This window comes from Lethenteron reissneri, chromosome 69 (genome assembly GCF_015708825.2).
Source record: "Lethenteron reissneri isolate LAM-NWPU_2019-01 chromosome 69, ASM1570882v1, whole genome shotgun sequence".
Classification (NCBI taxonomy): Eukaryota; Metazoa; Chordata; class Hyperoartia; order Petromyzontiformes; family Petromyzontidae; genus Lethenteron; species Lethenteron reissneri.
The window spans coordinates 7,404,803-7,427,037 of NC_083847.1; the positions used below are offsets into that span (position 1 = coordinate 7,404,803).

General features: G+C 49.7%; 1 protein-coding gene across 3 annotated transcripts; it reads left to right on the forward strand.

The window, feature by feature from the left end:
• Nucleotides 1–1,083: 1,083 nt before the first annotated feature.
• Nucleotides 1,084–16,756, forward strand: LOC133360581 (collectin-12-like). 3 transcript variants are annotated; one of them, XM_061579383.1, is made up of 5 exons: nt 1,084–1,342; nt 6,348–6,476; nt 12,791–12,957; nt 13,942–13,992; nt 16,725–16,756. In XM_061579383.1, exons 1-5 carry the CDS (start codon nt 1,272–1,274, stop codon nt 16,742–16,744), a joined length of 438 nt encoding a protein of 145 aa, XP_061435367.1. In that variant the 5' UTR covers nt 1,084–1,271; the 3' UTR covers nt 16,745–16,756. The 3 variants fall into 3 exon arrangements, with proteins under 3 accessions (XP_061435367.1, XP_061435368.1, XP_061435369.1); XM_061579384.1 differs by having other exon boundaries at nt 6,357–6,476; XM_061579385.1 differs by having other exon boundaries at nt 6,366–6,476.
• The last annotated feature ends 5,479 nt before the right edge of the window (nt 16,757–22,235 follow it).

Genomic DNA, 22,235 nt, shown 5'->3' on the forward strand with positions numbered 1-22,235 from the left:
CCTTCTTCACTGTAACAACGCGGCCTTCTTCACTGTAACAACGCGACCTTCTTCACTGTAACAACGCGGCCTTCTTCACTGTAACAACGCGGCCTTCTTCACTGTAACAACGCGGACCTTCTTCACTGTAACAACGCGGACCTTCTTCACTGTAACAACGCGGCCTTCTTCACTGTAACAACGCGGACCTTCTTCACTGTAACACGCGGCCTTCTTCACTGTAACAACCGGGCGACCTTCTTCACTGTAACAACGCGACCTTCTTCACTGTAACAACGCGGCCTTCTTCACTGTAACAACGCGGCCTTCTTCACTGTAACAACGCGGCCTTCTTCACTGTAACAACGCGCCTTCTTCACTGTAACAACGCGGCCTTCTTCACTGTAACAACGCGCCTTCTTCACTGTAACAACGCGGCTTCTTCACTGTAACAACGCGGCCTTCTTCACTGTAACAACGCGGCCTTCTTCACTGTAACAACGCGGCCTTCTTCACTGTAACAACGCGACCTTCTTCACTGTAACAACGCGGCCTTCTTCACTGTAACAACGCGGCCTTCTTCACTGTAACAACGCGGCCTTCTTCACTGTAACAACGCGGCCTTCTTCACTGTAACAACGCGGCCTTCTTCACTGTAACAACGCGGCCTTCTTCACTGTAACAACGCGGCCTTCTTCACTGTAACAACGCGGCCTTCTTCACTGTAACAACGCGGCCTTCTTCACTGTAACAACGCGGCCTTCTTCACTGTAACAACGCGACCTTCTTCACTGTAACAACGCGGCCTTCTTCACTGTAACAACGCGGCCTTCTTCACTGTAACAACGCGACCTTCTTCACTGTAACAACGCGACCTTCTTCACTGTAACAACGCGGCCTTCTTCACTGTAACAACGCGGCCTTCTTCACTGTAACAACGCGGCCTTCTTCACTGTAACAACACGGCCTTCTTCACTGTAACAACGCGGCCTTCTTCACTGTAACAACGCGACCTTCTTCACTGTAACAACGCGGCCTTCTTCACCGCAATACGCCGATGAAGCCACGCCCCCCGTGACGTCACGGCCCCGTTGCCATAGCAACCCCGGGGTACCGCAGAGGAGCGTTGCCGTGACAACGCGGCCTAGTCGGGCAGGCTCCGCCTCTCAACCCCGTCACTTTGCCGCCTCCCCGCGTCTATTTCGGACCTCAAAGCGGCAGATTTCGACGCTGATTGTGACCGCGAGCGTCTCCCGCGGCGACGGGGCGAGCCCGAGGCACGAAGAGGTGGAATGTCTTCGCCCGCAGAGGTGCGGCAGGCGGGCAGGCCGGCTAGGCGAGGCGTAGGCTTCATCACTCCGAGGTAGGCCTCCGTGTTAAACGATTTTAATTTTAATTGTTTTATAGCGCCCGCTGCTTATTTAGTTATTTATAGTTGTGTGTTGTTGTTGTTCATTTATTAAGGTTGTTTCATTGCTTTGGTCCTGATTTTGGGGAGATTAGCTGCGCTGAAAAAATGCTGCATTGTTACGTAACCGATATTGAACGGGTGATTACGTAATCGTAAAAACACGTTTCATTAACTTATTTTTTAAAAGAATAATTTTTTTAAACTGTTTTACACTTTATACTATTAGGTTTTTTCGGTAAAGTCACGTAGGGAAAAATAATAATAATAGAAATAACAATAAAATATTTTATTTCTAATAAAATGATAGAAATAAAATAATGTATTCTTATTTCTATTAATTTTTTTCCTTATTTATTTTTAAGCAAATAAATAATAAGAATAATAGAAATACTAATGAAATATTTTATTTCTAATAGAATAATATAAATAAAATAATTAATATTTCTATTAATTTTTTTCCTTATTTATTTTTGCCTACGCGAATTTACCGAAAAAATCTAAGAGTATGAATCGTTGCAGTCACGAAAACTTAAAATCTAGAATGTTTTACACTTTGTGTGAATGCTTATCGGTGTGTAAGCTCTATCTTGATGTTATGCGTAAGCTCTGTTAAGAACGCTGCCCTAGAATGGAACTAACGCACGAATTTTGTGAATATCAACAATTACCTCGGACTATTAAAAAATGCCCTCTTGATTATAGATTTCTTTACAAACGTTGTATTTGTGTGTATATTAATGTGTCTATGAGTGGTTGTGTGTGTGAGTGTGTGAGTGTGTGTATCTATGAGTGTGTGTGTGAGTGTGTGTGTATCTATGTGTGTGTGTATCTATGTGTGTGTGTGTATCTGTGAGTGTGTTTATGAGTGTGTGTATCTGTGAGTGTGTTTATGAGTGTGTGTATCTGTGAGTGTGTGAGTGTATCTATGAGTGTGTTTATGAGTGAGTGTGTATCTATGAGTGTGTGAGTGTATCTATGAGTGTGTTAATGAGTTTGTGTGAGTGTGTGTGAGTGTGAGTGTGTCTATGAGTGTGTGTGTGTGTGAGTGTGTTTATGAGTGTGTGTGAGTGTATCTATGAGTGTGTGTGTGTGTGTATCTATGAGTGTGTATCTGTGAGTGTGTTTATGAGTGTGAGTGTGTTTATGAGTGTGTTTATGAGTGTGTGTATCTGTGAGTGTGTTTATGAGTGTGTGTGAGTGTGTTTATGAGTGTGTGTATCTGTGAGTGTGTTTATGAGTGTGTGTGAGTGTGTTTATGAGTGAGTGTGTATCTATGAGTGTGTGTTTATGAGTGTATGAGTGTGTTTATGAGTGAGTGTGTATCTATGAGTGTGTGAGTGTATCTATGAGTGTGTTTATGAGTGTGTGTGAGTGTGTGTGAGTGTGTGTGTATCTATGAGTGTGTGTGTATCTATGTGTGTGTGAGTGTGTTTATGAGTGTATATATGAGTGAGTGTGAGTGAGTGTGAGTGTGTGTGTATCTATGAGTGTGAGTGTGTTTATGAGTGAGTGTGTGTGAGTGTGTTTATGAGTGTGTGTCTATGAGTGTGAGTGTGTTTATGAGTGTGAGTGAGTGTGTGAGTGTTTATGAGTGTGTGTATCTGTGAGTGTGTTTATGAGTGAGTCTGTGTGTGAGTGAGTGTGTGTTTATGAGTGTGTGTCTATGAGTGTGAGTGTGTTTATGAGTGTGAGTGAGTGTGTGAGTGTTTATGAGTGTGTGTATCCGTGAGTGTGTTTATGAGTGATTGTGTGTGAGTGAGTGTGTTTATGAGTGTGTATATGAGTGTGTATATGAGTGTGTATATGAGTGTGAGTGAGTGAGTGTGTTTATGAGTGTGTATATGAGTGTGCATATGAGTGTGTATATGAGTGTATCTATGAGTGTATCTATGAGTGTGTATATGAGTGTGAGTGAGTGAGTGTGTGAGTGTGTATATGAGTGTGAGTGTGTGAGTGTGTATATGAGTGTATCTATGAGTGTATCTATGAGTGTGTATATGAGTGTGAGTGAGTGTGTGAGTGTGTATATGAGTGTGAGTGAGTGAGTGTGTGAGTGTGTATATGAGTGTGAGTGAGTGAGTGTGCTTATGAGTGTGAGTGAGTGAGTGTGTGAGTGAGTGTGTGTGTGAGTGAGTGTGTGAGTGTGTATATGAGTGTGAGTGAGTGAGTGTGTGAGTGTGTATATGAGTGTGAGTGAGTGAGTGTGTTTATGAGTGTGTGTGTGTGAGTGAGTGTGTTTATGAGTGAGTGTGTGTGAGTGTGTGTGTGAGTGTGTGTATCTATGAGTGAGTGTGAGTGAGTGAGTGTGTTTATGAGTGAGTGTGTGTGACTGTGTGTGTGAGTGTGTGTATCTATGAGTGAGTGTGAGTGAGTGAGTGTGTTTATGAGTGTGTGTATCTGTGAGTGTGTTTATGAGTGTGTGTATCTGTGACTGTGTGTGTGAGTGAGTGTATCTATGAGTGAGTGTGAGTGAGTGAGTATATGAGTGTGAGTGAGTGAGTGTGTTTATGAGTGTGCGCCCACCCCCTGGTAGCTGCTCACTAACAGCACTTGCCCCAACAGTGTTTGCAGGCTACACGGGGGAGCTTTGTCTTGTGTTTGACACTGCAGCGCTATTACGCATTGCGGCGTTGCCAGCCGTAGAAACTCAAGAAACACACAAACTCACATTCATACACATACATACACACATACTCATTCATACACACACACATACACACATATACACACATACTCATTCATACACACTCATTCATACACTCATACATACACATACACACACACACATTCATACACACATACACACTCACATTCATACACACACACACATACACACACTCATACATACACACATACACACTCACATTCATACACACACACATACATACACACACACATACACACATACATACATACACACACACATACACACTCATTCATACACTCATACATACACACTCATTCATACACTCATACATACACATACACACACACACATACACACACACATACACACACTCACACATACACACATACACACACATTCATACACACTCACACATTCATACATACACACACATTCATACATACACACACACTCATACACACATTCATACATACACACACTCATATACACACACACATTCATACATACATACACATTCATACACACACTCACACATACATACACATACATACATACACATTCATACATACACACACATACACATACATACACACACATACACACACTCATACACACACTCATACACACTCATACACACACTCACCCACACAAGACAAAGATCCCCCGTGTAGCCTTAACAGACTGTAGGGGCAAGTGCTGTTAGCGAGCACCTATGAAGGCTGGCACGGCACACGAGGGGGTGGGTGGCCAGCACCACGCCCGACCGCCTTTGTCTCTCCAGTGATGATGTTTACACAACGCACCAGGTACTCATTTGAGGTTGAGTCGACCTAGGGGAGGCCCAGGATCGGTTCAGATAATGGTCACAGGTGGGAATCGAACTCGGGTCGCCAGGTTCATTGCGCAGCGTAGCGCTAACCGCTACACTCCGATGTGAAGCTTCTTTCGTGACTGCAGCAGGGATTCATCTTCTTGGTTCTTTCGGTAAAGTCATCACGTAGAAGGGAAGTAATACAATAATAGAAATAAAATATAGTAAAATACAATTCTCACGACGTTTCGGCCACAACGCAAGCAGCCGTCCTCAGGTGAAGAACAGGTCTGTCGTGAAGACAGCGTCTGAATGAGACGCTGTCTGTCTGAATGAGACGCTGTCTTTCCGACAGACCTGTTCTTCACCTGAGGTCTGTCGGAAAGACAGCTGTCTTAACGTGCACCTAGCCTGGCACAAGCTGTCTTTCCGACAGACCTCAGGTGAAGAACAGGTCTGTCGGAAAGACAGCGTCTGAATGAAACAGCACCAGGCTTGGCAGCGTCTATTTAAGCTGCTGGGTTGGAGGGGGAAGGGCGCCTTGACAAAGGAATTTGCATATTTATGCTAAATTCCTCTTGATATGCACATTCTTTTGTCAAGGCGCCCTTCCCCCTCCAACCCAGCAGCTTAAATAGACGCTGCCAAGCCTGGTGGTGTTTCATTCAGACGCTGTCTTCACGACAGACCTGTTCTTCACCTGAGGACGGCTGCTTGCGTTGTGACCGAAACGTCGTGAGAATTAGTATAATGTTTTATTTTTATTATTTTATTACTTCCCTTCTACGTGACTTTAACGAAAGAACCAAGAAGATGAATCACTACACTACCGCGCCCCACTGGTACACACACAGACCCCCCCTCCCCTACCTCCACCTCCTCCTCCAGCAGTGGATAAAGAATGCCTGATGTTGGATGGTGACCTCTGGGTGAGCCACATTCAAGTTCATGTATTAGGTGTAGCCCTGTGAGCCATTCGGCTCTTGAATCGGGTGCAACTGCAACAAACAAAAAACATCTTAAAGTGAATATGTGACTGAGTGCAAACAGAAAATCCAAGAAAAGACAGCAAAATATTGCAGAAAAAATCAACGCTGTGTGCAAAAATCCCAGTGGGATGCAAGTCAAACAACAACAACAACAACCACAAGACAACTTAGATTAAGGCCATCAGTCTAACTCTGTACTACAACAACACAAACAACAACAACCACAAGACAACTTAGATTAAGGCCATCAGTCTAACTCTGTACTACAATAAACAAACATGGCCAAACCAAAACAACTTTTGAAAATCACCAAAATAAAGCCATAAAAGTCTAACAACAACAACCACAAGACAACTTAGATCAAGGCCATCAGTCTAACTCTGTACTACAACAAAACAAACATGGCCAAACCAAAAAACTTTTCGAAATCACCTAAATAAAGCCACGAAACCAATGAAACATGACCTACCCCACCTCTCCCTGTGTGTGCATCTCGCCTGCCGTGTCTCCCGGAGACAGCGGAGACAGCGGAGACAGCGGAGACAGCGGAGACAGCGGAGACAACGGAGACAGAGGAGAGAGACGTGGACTGCAGCCGTCGGACACCGCGACCCAGCGGAGACACTTGGGGGACAACGGGTGAGACGGAGAGAGACAGCGTCTCTCGTGTCTACTCCGTGTCTCTACGTGTCTCACGTGTCTGTGTGTGTCTCCCGTGTCTCTGTGTGTCTGTGTGTGTCTCCCGTGTCTCTGTGTGTGTCTCACGTGTCTCCACGTGTCTCTACGTGTCTACTCTGTGTGTCTCCACGTGTCTGTGTGTGTCTCACGTGTCTCCACGTGTCTCCACGTGTCTCTACGTGTCTACTCTGTGTGTCTCCACGTGTCTGTGTGTGTCTCCCGTGTCTCTGTGTGTCTGTGTGTGTCTCCCGTGTCTCTGTGTGTGTCTCACGTGTCTCCACGTGTCTCCACGTGTCTCTACGTGTCTACTCTGTGTGTCTCCCGTGTCTCTGTGTGTGTCTCCCGTGTCTCTGTGTGTCTGTGTGTGTCTCCCGTGTCTCTGTGTGTGTCTCACGTGTCTCCACGTGTCTCCACGTGTCTCTGTGTGTCTGTGTGTGTCTCCCGTGTCTCTGTGCGTGTCTCCCGTGTCTCTGTGTGTGTCTCACGTGTCTCCACGTGTCTCCACGTGTCTCCACGTGTCTCTACGTGTCTACTCCGTGTGTCTCCACGTGTCTGTGTGTGTCTCCCGTGTCTCTGTGTGTCTGTGTGTGTCTCCCGTGTCTCTGTGTGTGTCTCCCGTGTCTCTGTGTGTGTCTCCCGTGTCTCTGTGTGTGTCTCCACGTGTCTCCACGTGTCTCCACGTGTCTCTACGTGTCTACTCTGTGTGTCTCCCGTGTCTCTGTGTGTGTCTCCCGTGTCTCTGTGTGTCTGTGTGTGTCTCCCGTGTCTCTGTGTGTGTCTCCCGTGTCTCTGTGTGTGTCTCCCGTGTCTCTGTGTGTGTCTCCACGTGTCTCCACGTGTCTCCACGTGTCTCTACGTGTCTACTCTGTGTGTCTCCCGTGTCTCTGTGTGTGTCTCCCGTGTCTCTGTGTGTCTGTGTGTGTCTCCCGTGTCTCTGTGTGTGTCTCCCGTGTCTCTGTGTGTGTCTCCCGTGTCTCTGTGTGTGTCTCCCGTGTCTCTGTGTGTGTCTCCACGTGTCTCCACGTGTCTCTACGTGTCTACTCTGTGTGTCTCCCGTGTCTCTGTGTGTGTCTCACGTGTCTCTGCGTGTGTCTCCGCGTGCCTCCGTGTCCCTGTGTCCCCGTGTCTCTGGGTCACGGCCCACAGTGGTAAATATCTGAGCTGGTCTTGAGTCTCACCTAGATCCACTCGGCCTTAAATGAGTACCTAGTCCAGTATCTATCACACGTCAGCACTGGGGAGATAAAAGGGTCCTTGCCGTTTCATAGGTGCTACTTGTTACCAGCACTTGACCCAAGAGCCGGTGTGGGCTACACGGGGGACCTTTGTCTGTGTCTGTGTGTGTCTCAGCCAGTGATGGCATCAGCTGTATTTAAAGATTCCTCATTAGCCAGGCGGGGTAGGGTTACACTCAGAGACACACACACAGATACACAGACACATACACAGAGACACAGAGACACTCACAGACACACACAGAGACACACAGACATACACACAGAGACACAGACACACACAGAGACACACACAGAGACACACACAGAGAGAGACACAGAGACACTCACAGACATACACACAGACACACAGACACACAGAGATACACAGACACACAGACACACAGACACACAGACACACACACAGACACAGAGACACTCACAGACACACACAGACACACACACACACAGACTCACACAGACACACACACAGAGACACACACACAGACACACACAGAGACAGGGTAGAGTTACACTCACAGAGACACACACACAGACACACACACACACAGACACACACAGACACACACAGACACACACACACACAGACACACACACACACAGACACACACACACAGACACACACAGAGACAGGGTAGAGTTACACTCACAGAGACACACACACAGACACACACACACAGACACACACAGACACACACAGACACACACACACACAGACACACACACAGACATACACACAGACACACACAGACACACTGAGACACACATGGACACACACAGAGACACACACAGAGACACACACACACACAGAGACACAGAGACAGACAAATCCACAGACACACACAGACACACACACAAAGCCACAAAGACAGACAAATACACAGACACACACACATATGGACACAACAACAACCGCCATTCGCCACTAAGTGGCGGTGACGTCACCACGATGCTTGTGCCAGGCCAAGTGCACCTTGAGGCCACGTGAAGTGTCGAAAGCCCGCTGGCAGGAGGTCACGGGGCAGACCCAGGTGCCACTGGTCGACTGACCGAGATGACCGAGATGACTGGCTGATGCACCACCTGTGCCCCCTACTGTGCCAACTTGCTGTGCTTTAGCCACCCGGCGCTCCGCTCGTTGTTGTGAGCGTCGCTCCTCCGCCCTCCGTTGTTGTTGGAGGGCGACTGCCTCCAACTGCCCAGTAGCGTCCTTCACGAGCCTCCTCCACTGAGGCCGATCTTGACACCGCTGGTACCAGTCATCGGCAAGTCCACTCAGCTCCACGTCCTCCTGTACCACATCACTCCATCTCTTCTCCAGCCCGTGCCGCGCCCGTCTAGCCCCCTCGATCCGGCCGAACAAAAGCTGTTTAGGCATGCGGTGGCTGGGCATGCGGGCTACATGGCCCAGCCAACGCAGCCTTGCCTGCCGGAGGAGCTCACTGATGGGACTTTGCCCAGATATGGACACACACAGACACACACAGACACACACACATATGGACACACACAGATACACACACAGACACACACAGACACACACAGACACACACACAGACACACACACACACACACCGAGACACAGAGACACACACACACACAGACACACACACAGACACACACACAGACACACACACAGACACACACACAGACACACACACACACAGACACACACACAGACACACACGGAGACACACACACAGATACACACAGACACACACACAGACACCACACAGACACACACACAGACACACACACAGACACACACACACACAGACACACACACAGACACACACGGAGACACACACACAGATACACACAGACACACACACAGACACCACACAGACACACACACAGACACCACACAGACACACACACAGACACACACAGAGACACACACACACACTCGGAAACACACAGAGCCAGACTAAGGCTGCCATACGGTTCAGTGTTAATCACTGAAACTCGCAGACCCAGACTAAGGCTCTCAGAGGGTCATGGTGACGAGATGTTAACTGCCTAGCCTGATGTGTAGCAGAGGTCCCAACCGGGTACCCGATACCCGTACCCTACCCGATACCCGTACCCTACCCGATACCCGTACCCTACCCGATACCCGTACCCTACCCGATACCCGGCTACCCGTACCCGGCTGGGTATGGGTACGGGTACCAGTTTGCGACCCTGGTGCGGCCGGGTACGGGTAGGGGTAGGGTACGGGTAGGGGTAGGGTACGGGTAGCCGGGTAGACCGTGAGTCACTGGTGAGTCACCGTTTGTCACTCATTTCCCAACGTCTTGTCTCTTCTCACAATTCAAGTTGCTAGAATCAACCCACCCGCGCCTGCAACGTGGCTTCATCCCAGAGGTCGCAATCGGGTACCCGATACCCGTACCCTACCCGTACCCGGCCGGGTACGGGTAGCCGGGTACGGGTAGCCGGGTATCGGGTAGGGTACGGGTAGGGTACGGGTATCGGGTAGGGTACGGGTAGGGTACGGGTAGGGTACGGGTATCGGGTAGGGTACGGGTAGGGTACGGGTAGGGTACGGGTATCGGGTAGGGTACGGGTAGTGTACGGGTAGGGTACGGGTAGTGTACGGGTAGGGTACGGGTATCGGGTAGGGTACGGGTATCGTGTAGGGTACGGGTAGGGTACGGGTACGGCCGGGTACGGGTATCGGGTACCTGTTTGTGACCCTGGTGCGGCCGGGTACGGGTACGGGTAAGGAATGAAAACCTGTTTGCGAGCTCTGTCAGAGGGTCACGGTGGAGAGATGTTAGATGCCTCACCTGGTGTGTAGCAGGGTTCGTAGGTCCGATCCCAACCTTGACGATGCCTCTTGTAGATTGGGAATCTGTGTCTCCTCTGTCTCCCTCCCCTCGTGGTCGGGTGAAAACCTCTCCAAGTCCTTCAGTTTTTAAATCCTTTATATTAAGTTTGCTTGCTTGCGTGCTTGCGTGCTTGCTTGCTTGCGACCGTGCAAATCTTTCGGTCGTTTTTTAACCCACTTCCCGTGATCCAATCGAGCTGACATTTTGCACACAGACTCGTTGTGCCAGACAATTATTGTTCGTGAAAAAAAATTCCCAAAATTTTACACTTTTTAGGCAAAATTTTTTTTTTTACATTTATTCAAATAGAACGCATTCATGGCTTTGGCTGAACGTCACAGTGTAAGAGCCCAGAGCGTAACCCCTCCACAAGCTGTGGCGGAGTAGCGCAGTTGGTAGCGCCCTCGCTTCCCATGCCAAAGGTCGCGGGATCGATCCCCGCGTCCTCCGCAGGCGAATATATTTTTAAATCGTTTATATTAAGTTCGCTGCCACGCATATAAAGGATTTAGAGTGAAAAACTTTGTTTTTACGGGTCACACTTATTCCCTCCACATTTTAGAAGCGACATCACACGCTCACGGTGTTGTGCCGCTGTGCATGCCACTTTGTCGAGATGTCATTTTCATCTTCTTGGTTCTTTCGGTAAAGTCGTCACGTAGAAGGGAAGTAATACAAATCTTCAGGTGATTGCGATTGCTTGGGTTGCAGTCGGAACGTCGTGAGAATTTTATTGTTTAATGTTTTTTAACATTTTATTATTTCCCTTCTGCGTGACTTTACCGAAAGAACCAAGAATGTGATTGGCTGCTATAGTGATAGGTTTTTACCCTTTCAACTGGTACAACATCTGACACCTTTATACAAGGCATCATGTTTGCAATAACCACAACACAAGCAGTCAACATGCAAACAAAAATAAATAATAAAATGAAAAAAATTTAACATAATAAGATGCAATTCTCACGACGTTTCGGCCACAACGCAAGCAGCCGTCCTCAGGTGAAGAACAGGTCTGTCGGAAAGACAGCGTCATTCACATCATCAACATCATCATCATTAACATCATCATCAACATCATCATCAACATCATCATCAACATCATCAACATCAACAACATCATCAACATCATCATCTTTTTTTTTCGGATTTAAAGCTTCTTTCGTGACTGCAGCAGGGATTCATCTTCTTGGTTTTTTCGGTAAAGTCACCACGTAGAAGGGAATTAATAAAATAATAAATATTAAACATTATAAAATACAATTCTCACGACGTTTCGGCCACAACGCAAGCAGCCGTCCTCAGGTGAAGACCAGTGTCTGTCGTGAAGACAGCGTCTGAATGAAACGCTGTTTGTCTGAATGAGACGCTGTCTTTCCCGACAGACCTGTTCTTCACCTGAGGACGGCTGCTTGCGTTGTGGCCGAAACGTCGTGAGAATTGTATTTTACTATGTTTTATTTCTATTATTTTATTATTTCCCTTCTACGTGACGACTTTACCGAAAGAACCAAGAAGATGAATCCCTGCAGTCACGAAAGAAGCTTTAAATCCGAAAAAAAAAGATGTAGATGATGATGTTGATGATGATGTTAATGTTAATGATGATGTTAATGTTAATGATGATGTTGATGATGATGTTGATGATGATGTGAATGAGACGCTGTCTTTCCGACATCCCTGGTCTCCACCTGAGGACGGCTGCTTGCGTTGTGGCCGAAACGTCGTGAGAATTGTATTTTATTTTGTTTTATTTTATTATTTTATTATTTCCCTTCTACGTGACGACTTCACCAAAATAACCGAGAAGATGAATCCCTGCTGCAGTCACGAAAGAAGCTTTACATCCAAAAAAAAATATGATGATGTTGATGTTGATAATGTTGATGATGATGATGTTGATGATGTTGATGATGTTGATGATGATGTGAATGATGCTGTCTTTCCGACATCCCTGTTCTTCACCTGAGGACGTCTGCTTGCGTTGTGGCCCAAACGACGTGAGAATTGCATCTTATTATGTTTTATTTTTATTATTTTATTAATTTCCTTCTACGCGATGACTTTACCGAAAGAACCAAGAAGATGAATCCCTGCCGCAGTCACGAAAGAAGCTTTACATCGAAAATTAAATTCCTTGTCTGCGCGAACTTTCACGGCGAATCAAACCCTTTCTGACTCTGATTCTGACCATTTTGTGTCTCAGTCTGCCGGGACTGCTGCAGCGTCTGGCCAGGAGCTGGGGGGGCCGGGGCCCCCTAGGGAGTCTTGGGGGGGGGCCCCAGTTGAGCAGGGGCGGTGAGGGGCCCCCCCAGGATCTCACGGAGACACGGAGCGTCTCAGCAGAGATCCGGCACAGCCTGAGAGAGCAAGGTGAGTGTACGTGTACGTGTGTCACTGTGTGTGTGTAACAGTGTGTGTGTGTCACTGTGTGTGTGTCACTGTGTGTGTGTGTGTAACAGTGTGTGTGTGTGTGTGTAACAGTGTGTGTGTGTGTGTGACAGTGTGTGTGTGTGTGTGACAGTGTGTGTGTGTGTAACAGTGTGTGTATGTGTGTGTCACTGTGTGTGTGTGTCACTGTGTGTGTGTGTGTAACAGTGTGTGTGTGTGTGTGACAGTGTGTGTGTGTGAGTAACAGTGTGTGTGTGTGTGTGACAGTGTGTGTGTGTGTAACAGTGTGTGTGTGTGTCACTGTGTGTGTGTGAGTAACAGTGTGTGTGTGTGACAGTGTGTGTGTGTGACAGTGTGGGTGTGTGACTGTGTGTGTGTGTGTGTGACAGTGTGTGTGTGTGTGACAGTGTGTGAGTGACAGTGTGGGTGTGTGACTGTGTGTGTGTGCGTGTGTCACTGTGTGTGTGTGACAGTGTGTGACTGTGTGTGTGACAGTGTGTGTGTGTGACTGTGTCACACACACACACTGCCTACGATCCATCCTGGGTTTAACCTGCAGGCTGGATTGTGTGAGGAGCTCACAAATCCTTGAAAGATCTGGGCAAAGTCCCATCGGTGAGCTCCTCCGGCAGGCAAGGCTGCGTTGGCTGGGTGATGTAGCCCGCATGCCCAGCCACCGCATGCCTGAACAGCTTTTGTTCGGCCGGATCGAGGGGGCTAAACGGGCGCGGCACGGGCTAGAGAAGAGATGGAGTGATGTGGTACAGGAGGACGTGGAGCTGAGTGGACTTGCCGATGACTGGTACCAGCGGTGTCAAGATCGGCCTCTGTGTATCTAGATCTCTGAATCTCTCCTGCGTACCTCTGAATCTGTGGCTCTCTGTAAATATCTCCGTGCGTATCTCTGCATCTTACTTGATGTGTGCACCTCTGTGCCTGTCCCGTTGTGCGTGTCTCTCTGTGCAGATGTGAAATCGGCGTGGAAAAGTCTCCATCAGGATGTGGAGTTGAGTCCTGGTGAGCAGAGGTCGCAACCGGGTACCCGATACCCGATACCCGCACCCTACCCGATACCCTACCCGATACCTGTACCCTACCCGATACCCATACCCTACCCGATACCCGCACCCTACCCGATACCCGTACCCTACCCGATACCCGTACCCTACCCGATACCTGTACCCTACCCGATACCCATACCCTACCCGATACCCGCACCCTACCCGATAACCGTACCCTACACGATACCCCTACCCTACCCGATACCCGTACCCTACCCGATACCCGCACCCTACCCGATACCCGTACCCTACCCGATACTGGTACCCTACCCGATACCCGTACCCTACCCGATACCCCTACCCTACCCGATACCCGTACCCTACCCGATACTGGTACCCTACCCGATACCCGTACCCTACCCGATACCCCTACCCTACCCGATACTCGTACCCTACCCGATACTCGTACCCTACCCGATACCCCTACCCTACCCGATACCCGTACCCTACCCGATACTGGTACCCTACCCGATACCCGTACCCTACCCGATACCCCTACCCTACCCGATACCCGTACCCTACCCGATACTGGTACCCTACCCGATACCCGTACCCTACCCGATACCCCTACCCTACCCGATACTCGTACCCTACCCGATACTCGTACCCTACCCGATACCCGCACCCTACCCGATACCCGTACCCTACCCGATACCCCTACCCGTACCCGGGTACGGGTAGGGGTAGGGTACGGGTAGACCGTGAGTCACTGGTGAGTCACCGTGTGTCACTCATTTCCCAACGTCTTGTCTCTTCTCACAATTCAAGTTCCTAGAATCAACCCACCCGCGCCTGCAACATGGCTTCATCTTAGAGGTCGCAATCAGGTACCCGATACCCGTACCCTACCCGTACCCGGCCGGGTACGGGTAGCCGGGTATCGGGTAGGGTACGGGTATCGGGTACCTGATTGCGACCTTGGTGCGGCTGGGTACGGGTACATGTACGGGTAGACCGTGAGTCACCGTTTGTCACTCATTTCGGGTAGGGTACGGGTAGGGAACGGGTACGGGTAGGGTACGGGTAGGGTACGGGTAGGGTACGGGTAGGGTACGGGTACGGGTAGGGTACGGGTACGGGTAGGGAACGGGTACGGGTAGGGTACGGGTAGGGTACGGGTAGGGTACGGGTAGGGTACGGGTAGGGTACGGGTAGGGTACGGGTAGGGTACGGGTAGGGTACGGGTACGGGTACGGGTAGGGTACGGGTAGGGAACGGGTAGGGTACGGGTACTAGGCTCTGAGAAAAGCTGTCTCGGGTGTGGACCAATCAACTTCAAGGACAGTGCACATACATTATCAGAGTTGTGTCTTTTGTTTGTATTACGACTGCAGGTATTGTGGTCTATGCAAACATGACTCCTCGTAAAAAAGGTGTCAGTTTTGTTGCCAGATAGAAGGGTTAAAAACCAATTATCATATTTTTTACTGGCAAATGAGGTTCCAATGGTGTAAATGCTTCACCTCGAGCTCTCATACTATGATGGTGCATTGTCTTTGAGTTGTGCGCCTTTTGGCGTCATCTGGTCCAACACCAATGGAGACTAGGCTCTAAGGAAAGCTGTCTCGGGTGTGGACCAATCAACTTCAAGGACAGTGCACGTACATTATCAGAGTTGTGTGTTTACACAATTGGAACCTCATTTGCCAGTAAAAAATATGATAATTGTTTTTTTACCCTTCTATCTGGCAACAAAACTGACACCTTTTTTACAAGGAGTCATGTTTGCATAGACCGCATACATTGGTATATGTGTGTGCGTGTGTTGAGCGTGGTTGAGCATGGTTGAGTGTTGGTGGTGGAGTGTGGTGGAGTGGTGGAGTGTGGTTGAGTGATCGTGTAGCCCCTAAACTTTTAAAATAGCTCTTCAGGGATTAAGAGTTACCAGCACAGACAGCTGAGTGTGTCTGTGTGAGTGTGTGCGTGTGTGAGTGTGTGTGTGTGTGTGTGTGTGTGAGTGTGTGAGTGTGTGAGTGTGTGAGTGTGTGCGTGTGTGAGTGTGTGCGTGTGTGAGTGTGTGTGTGAGTGTGTGAGTGTGTGCGTGTGTGTGTGAGTGTGTGAGTGTGTGCGTGTGTGCGTGTGTGTGTGAGTGTGTGAGTGTGTGCGTGTGTGCGTGTGTGTGTGAGTGTGTGAGTGTGTGAGTGTGTGTGAGTGTGTGAGTTTGTGTGAGTGTGTGCGTGTGTGAGTGTGTGTGTGAGTGTGTGTGTGAGTGTGTGTGTGAGAGTGTGAGTGTGTGTGTGTGTGAGTGGGTGTGTGTGAGTTTGTGTGAGTGTGTGCGTGTGTGAGTGTGTGCGTGTGAGTGCGTGTGAGTGTGTGTGAGTGTGTGTGAGTGTGCGTGCGTGTGTGTGTGTGAGTGTGTGTGTGAGTGTGTGTGTGAGTGTGTGCGTATGTGTGTGTGAGTGTGTGAGTTTGTGTGAGTGTGTGCGTGAGTGTGTGTGTGTGCGTGTGTGTGTGTGAGTGTGTGAGTGTGTGAGTGTGTGAGTGTGGGTGAGTGTGTGTGTGCGTGTGTGTGTGCGTGTGTGTGTGCGTGTGTGTGAGTGTGTGGGTGAGTGTGTGTGTGAGTGTGTGTGAGTGTGTGGGTGAGTGTGTGTGTGAGTGTGTGTGTGAGTGTGTGTGAGTGTTAGTGTGCGCGAGTGTGTGTGTGTGCGTGTGTGACGATTATCTAAACTGGTCCTGGGCCTCCCCTAGGTCGACTCAACCGCAAATGAGTACCTGGGCTGGTGAGTAAACATCGCGACTGGGGAGACAAAGGCGGTCGGGCGTGGTGCTGGCCACCCACCCCCTCGTGTATTGTGCCAGCCTTAATAGGTGCTCGCTAACAGCACTTGCCCAAACAGTCTGCTGAAGGATATACAGTGTATCTGATGATGATTACACACTCACCCAGTCAGCCACTCACTCACCCACTCACTCACCCACTCACTCACCTTCTCACTCAATCACCCACTCATTCACTCACCCACTCTCACTCGCTCACCCACTCACTCACTCACCCACCCACTCACTATCTCACTCACCCACTCACTCACCTACCCACTCACTTCCCCACCCACTCACCCACTCACTCACCCACCCACTCACCTACTCACTCACTCACCTACTCACCCACCCACTCACCCATCCACTCACTCACCTCACTCACTCACTCACTCACCTACTCACTCACCTACTCACTCACCCACCCACTCACTCACCCACTCACTCACTCACTCACCTACTCACTCACCTACTCACTCACCCACCCACTCACTCACCCACTCACTTCCCCACGCATCCACTCATTCACCCACCTACTCACTCATCTACTCACCCACTCACCCACTCACTCACCCACCCACCCACTCACTCACCCACTCACCCACCCACTCACTCACCTACTCACCTACTCACTCGCCTAATCACCCACCCACTCACTCACCTACTCACCCACTCACCCACTCACTCACCTACTCACCCACCCACTCACTCACCCACCCACTCACTTCCCCACGCATCCACTCATTCACCCACCTACTCACTCATCTACTCACCCACTCACGCACCCACTCACTCACCCACTCACTTCCCCACGCATCCACTCACTCACCCACTCACTCACCCACTCACCCACCCACTCACCCACTCACCCACTCACCCACTCACCCACTCACTCACCTTCTCACTCAATCACCCCATCCCTGAGCCCGATCTCTGACATGGCTGCGATGGATGATGATGTGAGAATTTAGAATTTTGAGGAGAGACATTCCTGCCAAGAGCTTGGCCACTCGGGTGACCGGGAGAGAGGGGGGGGGGGGTAGAGGGAGGGGGGGATGGTGAAAGGAGAGAGGAGAGGGGTGGATGGGCGAGTTCGAGGGCGAGCTGCCGATGCAGTTGATCGTTTGCAACTCTCAGAGCAGCACAGAGCAATGGATTCAAACGGTTATACACTCACCTACTCACTCACCTACTCACTCACCTACTCACTCACCTACTCGCTCACCTACTCGCTCACCTACTCACTCACCTACTCACTCGCCTACTCGCTCACCTACTCACTCACCTACTCACTCACCTACTCACTCACCTACTCACTCACCTACTCACCTACTCACTCACCTACTCACTCACCTACTCACCTACTCACTCACCTACTCACTCACTCACTCACCTACTCACTCACCTACTCGCTCACACACTCACCTACTCGCTCACTCACCTACTCGCTCACACACTCACTCACCTACTCACCTACTCACTCACCTACTCACTCACCTACTCACTCACCTACTCACTCACTCACCTACTCACTCACCTACTCACTCACCTACTCACTCACTCACCTACTCACTCACCTACTCACTCACCTACTCACTCACCTACTCACTCACCTACTCACTCACCTACTCACTCACGTACTCACTCACCTACTCACTCACCTACTCACTCACCTACTCACTCACCTACTCACTCACCTACTCACTCACCTACTCACCTACTCACTCACCTACTCACTCACCTACTCACCTACTCACTCACCTACTCACTCACTCACTCACCTACTCACTCACTTACTCGCTCACAAACTCACCTACTCGCTCACACACTCACTCACCTACTCACCTACTCACTCACCTACTCACTCACCTACTCACTCACCTACTCACTCACTCACCTACTCACTCACCTACTCACTCACCTACTCACTCACTCACCTACTCACTCACCTACTCACTCACCTACTCACTCACCTACTCACTCACCTACTCACTCACCTACTCACTCACGTACTCACTCACCTACTCACTCACCTACTCACTCACCTACTCGCTCACCTACTCACTCACCTACTCACCTACTCACTCACCTACTCACTCACTCACTCACCTACTCACTCACCTACTCACTCACCTACTCACTCACCTACTCGCTCACACACTCACCTACTCGCTCACACACTCACTCACCTACTCACCTACTCACTCATCTACTCACTCACCTACTCACTCACTCACCTACTCACTTACCTACTCGCTCACTCACCTACTCACTCACCTACTCACTCACTCACACACCCACTCACACTCACTCACACACTCACTCTCACACTCACTCACCTACTCACTCACCTACTCGCACACTCACTCACCCTCCCTCTCACTCACCTACTCACTCACTCACTCACCTACTCACTCACACACTCACTCACCTACTCACTCACCTACTCACTCACCTACTCACTCACACACTCACTCACCTACTCACTCACACACTCACTCACTCACCTACTCACACACACACTCACTCACCTACTCACTCACCTACTCACTCACCTACTCACTCACACACTCACTCACCTATTCACTCACACACTCACTCACCTAATCACACACACACTCACTCACCTACTCACTCACCTACTCACTCACACACTCACTCACTCACCTACTCACTCACCTACTCACTCACTCACCTACTCACTCACCTACTCACTCACCTACTCACTCACCTACTCACTCACTCACCTACTCACTCACTCACACACTCACTCACACACTCACGTACTCACTCACCTACTCACTCACCCTCTCACTCACTCACCTACTCACTCACCTACTCACTCACCTACTCACTCACCTACTCACTTACCCACTCACTCACCTCTCCCTCACCCACTCACTCGGTCACTCACACGCTCACTCACTCATTTTCCCACACTCACTCACCCACTCACTCACACGCTCGCTCACTCACCCTCTCACCCAACCCCTCACGCGCTAATTCACTCACTTGGTCACTCACACGCTCACTCACTTTCACTCACTCACCCACTCATTTTCTCTCACTCACACTCACTCACACTCACTCACACTCACCCACTCACTCACTCTCACTCACCCACTCACCCACCCTCTCTCTTGAGTGTGAGTGGGTGAGCAGGTGAGTAGATGAGTGAGTGAGCGAATGGGTAGATGAGTGAGTATGTGAGTGGGTGAGTGAGTAGGTGAGTGAGTAAGTAGGTGAGTGAGTAGGTGAGTGAGTGGGTGAGTGAGTGGGTGAGTGAATGACTAGATGAGTGAGTGAGCGGGTGAGTGAGTGAGTAGGTGAGTGAGTGAGTAGATGAGTGAGCGGGTGAGTGACTAGATGAATGAGTGGGTGGGTGAGTGGGTGAGTGGGTGAGTGAGTGGGTGAGTGAGTGGGTGAGTGAGTGACTAGATGAGTGAGTGAGCGGGTGAGTGAGTGAGTAGGTGAGTGAGTGACTAGATGAATGAGTAGGTGAGTGAGTGAGTAGGTGAGTGAGTGGGTGAGTGAGTAGGTGAGTGAGTGGGTGAGTGGGTGAGTGAGTAGGTGAGTGAGTGAGTAGGTGAGTGAGTAGGTGAGTGAGTGGGTGAGTGAGTGACTAGATGAGCGAGTGAGTGAGTGAGTAGGTGAGTGAGTGGGTGAGTGAGTGAGTGGGTGAGTGGGTGAGTGAGTGGGTGAGTGGGTGAGTGAGTGGGTGGGTGAGTGAGGAGCGAGTGTGTGAGTCCCAGTGCCCATCTGTCCCGTGCGAGGGGAATGTGGGTGAGTGAGTGAGTAGTTGAGTGAGTGAGTAGGTGAATGAGTGAGTACGTGAGCGAGTGAGTGAGTAGGTGAGTGAGTGGGTGAGTGAGTAGGTGAGTGAGTGAGTAGGTGAGTGAGTAGGTGAGTGAGTAGATGAGCGAGTGCGTAGATGAGTGAGTGAGCAGGTGAATGAGTGAGTGAGTAGGTGAGTGAGTGGGTGAGTGAGTGAGTGAGTAGGTGAGTGAGTAGGTGAGTGAGTGAGTGGGTGAGTGAGTAGGTGAGTGAGTGGGTGAGTGAGTGGGTGAGTGAGTGAGTAGGTGAGTGAGTGAGCGAGTGGGTGAGTGAGTGGGTGAGTAGGTGAGTGAGGAGCGTGTGTGTGAGTGAGTGGGTGGGTGAGTAGGTGAGTGAGTGGGTGAGTGAGTGGGTGAGTGAGTGAGTAGGTGAGTGAGTGAGCGAGTGGGTGAGTGAGTGGGTGAGTAGGTGAGTGAGTGAGTGAGTAGGTGAGTGAGTAGGTGAGTGAGTGAGTGGGTGAGTGAGTAGGTGAGTGAGTGGGTGAGTGAGTAGGTGAGTAGGTGAGTGGGTGAGTGAGTAGGTGAGTGAGTAGGTGAGTGAGTAGGTGAGTAGATGAGTTAGTGGGTGAGTGAGTGGGTGAGTGAGTGAGTAGATGAGTTAGTGGGTGAGTGAGTGGGTGAGTGGGTGAGTAGGTGAGTGAGTGAGTGGGTGAGTGAGTGAGCGAGTGGGTGAGTGAGTGAGTGAGCGAGTGAGTGAGTGAGTGGGTGAGTGAGTGAGCGAGTGTGTGAGACCCAGTGTCCATCTGCCCCGTGCGAGTGGAATGTTGGTGATCAATCACTTCAATGTTCAGGCGAGGATTGAACCTGGCATGGGGCCTGTTCACGGCACACAGCCCTTACCGCTGAGATGGGCTGAGTGTGTGTGTGAGGGTGGGTGGGTTGTGTGCACACACACACACGCATGTGTGTACACACAACCCACCCACCCTCGCACAGACTCAGTTCACCTACTCACTTACTCGACTCATTCGCTCACTCATCTACTCATTCATTCACTCACTCACTCACCTGCTCACTCATCTACTCATTCACTCACTCACTCGACTCATTCGCTCACTAACCTACTCACTCATCTACTCATTCACTCACTCACCTGCTCACTCACCTACTCATTCACTCACTCACCTACTCGCTCACTCACTCACTCGCTCACTCGCTCACTCATCTACTCATTCACTCACTCATTCACCTGCTCACTCACCTACTCATTCACTCACTCACCTACTCGCTCACTCACTCACTCGCTCACTCGCTCACTCATCTACTCATTCGCTCACTAACCTACTCACTCATCTACTCATTCACTCACTCACTCACTCACCTGCTCACTCACCTACTCATTCACTCACTCACCTACTCGCTCACTCACTCACTCGCTCACTCATCTACTCATTCGCTCACTAACCTACTCGCTCACTCACTCACCTGCTCACTCATCTACTCATTCACTCACTCACCTGCTCACTCATCTACTCATTCACTCACTCACTCATCTACTCATTCACTCACTCACCTACTCACTCATCTACTCATTCACTCACTCACCTACTCATTCACTCACTAACCTACTCACTCATTTACTCATTCGCTCACTCACTCATCTACAGCA

Excerpts from the sequence above, each read along its gene's own strand:
- LOC133360581 (XM_061579383.1), top strand. The coding sequence starts at position 1,272 with ATGTCTTCGCCCGCAGAGGTGCGGCAGGCGGGCAGGCCGGCTAGGCGA. Across the intron at positions 1,343-6,347 it reads GTAGGCTTCATCACTCCGAG|CGGAGACAGCGGAGACAGCG; the intron begins GTAGGCCTCCGT and ends TGCCGTGTCTCC. Across the intron at positions 12,958-13,941 it reads GCACAGCCTGAGAGAGCAAG|ATGTGAAATCGGCGTGGAAA; the intron begins GTGAGTGTACGT and ends CTCTCTGTGCAG.